At 50.2% G+C, this 4,596-nt stretch overlaps 1 protein-coding gene across 3 annotated transcripts in view; it reads right to left on the bottom strand.

Annotated features, from left to right (window-relative positions):
- Positions 1-4,596, bottom strand: part of LARGE (like-glycosyltransferase) — a 442,315-nt gene that overhangs the window by 62,499 nt on the left and 375,220 nt on the right. For all 3 annotated transcript variants that reach the window (XM_015567588.1, XM_006769319.2, XM_006769320.2), the window contains exons 8-9: positions 2,044-2,156; positions 83-208 (exon numbers count right to left, since the gene is read on the bottom strand). In XM_015567588.1, the coding sequence (XP_015423074.1) occupies positions 83-208; positions 2,044-2,156 (239 nt within the window). The remainder of the gene's footprint in view (positions 1-82; positions 209-2,043; positions 2,157-4,596) is intronic.

The raw sequence follows: 4,596 nt of genomic DNA, 5'->3' as shown, positions 1-4,596 counted from the left end.
CTCCCCAGCCAGCTTCCCTCTACCACCGCAGGGCACCTCACTCCCTTCCCCCAAAACCCCCGCCCACATGTCCCGAGTCTACCTTCAGATCAGACACGTCTCGGTAGCACTGCTCGGAGCGGGTGTGGTCCGACAGCTGCACATTCCAGAAGCAGGGGAGCTGATACACGAGGAAGGGGTTCTGTTTGATGACGGCATTGAAAATGTCCTGGGGATAAAAGCCGGAGACAGAATGACACGGTCAGGTGGGTCCCGCGGACGCTGCTGGCTCTCCAGGCACCATGGCACCTGCAGGCGCTCCAAACGGGCTGGCTCACACGGCGGGGCACTGCCCTGCCTTCTCTCTCTGGGAACCACACAATCACACCTGGGCAGAGATGGGGGATGCCCCAGCTCACGCCTGGACAGAGATGGGGGATGCCCCAGCCCACAGGTCCTGCTGGCCTCAGAGCGCACCATATGGCAGGCGCACGTCGGGGCGGGCGGGGAGCGTTTCTGCCATGGAGTCGGCCTCTAATAAATGAAGTCGCTTTTCCGCCCCTCTTCCCGCCTCATCGAGGGGCCCATGTGATCCATCCCCCGCCGCCCGGAGAGGAACCTGCAGGATGACAGTTGCGCTGCGCATTCAGGGCCTGAGACAAACGAGAGCTGCGGTGGCGGCAGCTCTTGCTGGAGCTCTTGGTGGACTGGATGATGGATGTGCCTGGGCTTCCCCACGGGCCATGGCTCCTGGGTGCCCACTCCCCACTTCCCCTTCCAGCCTGGGCTTCTTCTAAAGACGCTTCACCTCTCTCGGCTCTTCTCCAAGCTCACTGGCCGGGCCATACTTATTAACTCGCTGCTGACAGGAGATGCCGGGAGGTGAGCGCCAGCCCCGCGGCCGGTGATGGCTGAATAAACCATCCCCGCTGGTCACGGACATCCGATTGCCAGCTCTGGGGGACACACGCAAGGTACGGTGACCTGGCTTAAAATACGTGGCTGGAGAACAGATTTCCCCGCAGGTTTAAATCAGCTACCTGGATAATTTTTAACTCATTCATTCTACTGGATCTCATGTTTGAAAAGGAAATTGGTTTCTGGCTGCTTGGGAAATACTGCATAATAATCAAGCCCCCCAAAAAAAGAAAAAAAGAAAAAGAAAAAAGTCAAGTAACCTTACAGACTTTCTCCTTTCCTCCATATTAGAAAACTTTGCAAGCATTCAACGACTCAGACAATTGAACACAGAACAAACCGCAGAGTGAGCTTGCTTTGTGGATGAATGGGGAAGGATAAAATGCAGGAAGCCAGAGAAATTGTCTTCACATCTCAAGACGGCCATTAGCGCCACGGGAAACTCGAAATCTAAATGTGAGAGCCGGGCAGAGCCCAGATCAAAGGCCCGGGGCCCTGCATCTTCCAGAGAAAATGAGAAATGGGGTTTTTATGATCTTATATGCATAGTTTGGGGGAGAGGCGGGACTTTTTCAGACGGCCTGGATTAAAAGCTGGTTTCTCCAGCCAAGCAGTGTGTCCGTTTTCTTTACATGCATTTCTCTGGGGGATAGGGTCATAGCACTGGATCCAGGCAAAAAGGCTTCGCTCTGCAAGTCGGACTCTGCTGCCAGGAAGGCAGATGGGACCTTGTCCAGAACCGCGCTGTGCGCTCTGGAATCTCAGGGGGCAGGCCGGGCGCTCTGCACGCAGTGACCTCCCCGTCACACACCAAATTATCATTTACTTATGAGTCCGCTTCAATAAACGTGGAGCTCTCCAAGGCCTTGGTCCTTCTTTCATCTCTGTAATCCTGTAGCTGAGCACTGTCCCTGGCATACCCAGCCCGCAGTGCAGGTCTGCGGCATGAACAAATGCATGAACAAAGGAAATAAACCCACGGGCTGAGCTGTCGTCCTAGACGGGCCGGAGAAGGCAGATCTATCCAAGGGTACACAGTCACACCGTCGGCAGAAAGAGAACGCAGACCCATCTACTTCCAAGTCTGCTTGAGATACAGCACCAGGGTCCTCAGGGGCGACCGTACCTTCTAACCAGGCCACTCACCTGGTCCGCTAAGGATGTGGACAGCATGCCCATCAGCTCCCTCTCGGCGGTCAGCCTCCACATCTGCTCCCATTTCATCTTCCGCAGCTTGTCCAGGAGCAGGAGGATCACCCCTGGGCAACAGCATAGGATGGAAGGTGAGCAAAACAGCAGTGAGACTGAGAGCCAGGCACACCCGCCCACCTGTGTTGGAGCTGAACACACCTGGGTTCAATCCCAGGCTCCGCCAGTTGCTCAGTGAGACCGGAAGCAATCTCATGGAATGGAGAACACAAATACAGGCCTCAGGCTGCTGCGAGCACTGAGACAGGCAAAGGCCTAGCCCCATGGTTGGCAAACTGCGGCTCGTGAGCCACATGCAGCTCTTTGGCCCCTTGAGTGTGGCTCTTCCTAAGCCTTAGGAGTACCCTAATTAAGTTAATAACAATGTACCTACCTATATAGTTTAAGTTTAAAAAATTTGGCTCTCAAAAGAAATTCCAATTGTGATACTATTGATATTTGGCTCTGTTGACTAATGAGTTTGCTGACCACTGGCCTAGCCCTTCCTGGAGGTGGGTGTACTTAACAATGTGAATACACTTAATGCTGCTGAACTATATGCTTTGAAATATGGTGAAATTGGCCCATTGATGCTATGCATAGTTTACCACAATAATTTTATTTTATTTATTTTTTAAAAAGATATATTTTATTGATTCTTTACAGAGAGGAAGGGAGAGGGATAGAGAGTTAGAAACATCGATGAGAGAGAAATACCTATCAGCTGCCTCCTGCACACTCCCTGCTGGGGATGTGCCCACAACCTAGGTACATGCCCTTGACCAGAATCAAACCTGGGACCCTTGAGTCTGCAGGCTGACGCTCTATCCACTGAGCCAAACCAGTTAGGGCTACCCCAATAATTTTAAAAGAGCCCAGCAATCGTCATATACTTCCAATAAATACTAGGTTTCTGCCATGTTTCCCCCCAGAGCTATGATAACCTACCTCGCTTCAGTTGATGGATGGTGTTTGGACAATATGTGCCATTTATCTTTACAGACAAAGAGCAGCTCCTCTGTGACTTTATTCTGTCACACAGTCAGCAGAAAGAGAACGCAGACCCATCTACTTCCAAGTCTGCTTGAGAAACAGCAGGATTGCTGAGGATAAGCCTCAGCAATTTAGTTTATGTTTAGAGACGGGCCCTATGAGTGCTCCTGATTTCACTGGTCTCCTTAAGCCCGCCTCGATCCCCACATATGTGAACTACGGTGAAGGGCGTGGTGGCGCTGGGTCTTTAAGACGAACTCCCAAAGCCTTTGGTTCCATAAGAAACTGATCATCGGAGGTGGCTTCCTCCTCCTCCCCACCTTCCTGTGTTTTACTGTTGCTGTTGTTAATTTTTGTGGGAGTGACCGGGGTAAATGGGTGATAGTGTAGCCAGGAAAATTGCCATTATATATACCCTTTTGTATTTTTTAAATGTTAAAACAACTAACTGTATTACGCAGGCAAAAAAGGAATGAATTAACCTTAAAATAAAAGTCTAAACAAATACGTTTTGGCCTAGCTGAGTGGCTCAGAAGCGGCCGTCTACCACCAGGTCAGTGAGGGCCTGCAGCGAGAATGCAGCACAGCACTCGGAGCTGAGAGTTTCCCAGGAGGCACTGCGGTTAATTTGGCGGATGGAACTGTAGCACCCATGGGCTCCCAAGTCAGTCCTCCTCCGGATGCTTAGCTCAGCAGAAGGGTCAGGGGGGAAAATGCCAGGTAGCTGAAAAACGATCTTCGTGGAGACCCAGTATATACATTTCTGAGACTGCTGGAAAGAAACTAATTCTCCGTATCACACATAAATGTCAACACTGAGACTTTTTACTTATTCCAGGGGCACGTATTTGGAGAAAAAGTATATTCACCATTTAGTTAAAGGTAATTTGCTCAGAGTCGAAATTTAAAAATAAATTACACACACAGACAGACAGACACACAAAGTCACGGAAAGAATGGGATATATGCAGAAGCCTGAACTTAGAAGTCAGAAGTGCAAATTACACCTAGTGCTTATCTCCTTTGTGCTTTATTAGGGTTTTTTTTTTAATGATATTATTTCACTTAACGCTCACAAGATTGCTACAAGCTAGATCTTGTCATCCTTATGCGACAGGTGGGGAAACTGAGGGGCTGAGACAGGCACTTGTACAACTGACAGTACAAGACTATACCAGATCCAAACTCAGATCTGACTGACTCCAAACCAGGGCTTCTTCGTCTACACCACACAGACCAGAGCCCCAACAATGCCTCTTTGGGGCCCTGGGTCTCAGGCCAAAGACTTTTTCCTTTTCTGACTATTGGTTTCTGCTGGAAGCCGGTCCACCCTTGCTGCTTGACACAGTCGCTGCAGGGAAGAAACATCTGCACAGCATATGTTTCAAGGGACCTGGCGTATATGGCCTACTGTTCTTAATATGTTTGCTCCCCTCCTTAGCACTATGTGTTTTAACCAAGGTCACCTCTCCGAGAAAGGTTGTTTCCCCAGGTGGGGATTTTTCCCTGGAGTTAGGG

The sequence above is a fragment of the Myotis davidii genome, unplaced genomic scaffold (assembly GCF_000327345.1).
Source record: "Myotis davidii unplaced genomic scaffold, ASM32734v1 scaffold120, whole genome shotgun sequence".
In the NCBI taxonomy this organism is placed as follows: domain Eukaryota; kingdom Metazoa; phylum Chordata; class Mammalia; order Chiroptera; family Vespertilionidae; genus Myotis; species Myotis davidii.
Note: the sequence above shows the minus strand (reverse complement) of the source record. Positions and strands in the feature narration are given on the sequence as shown.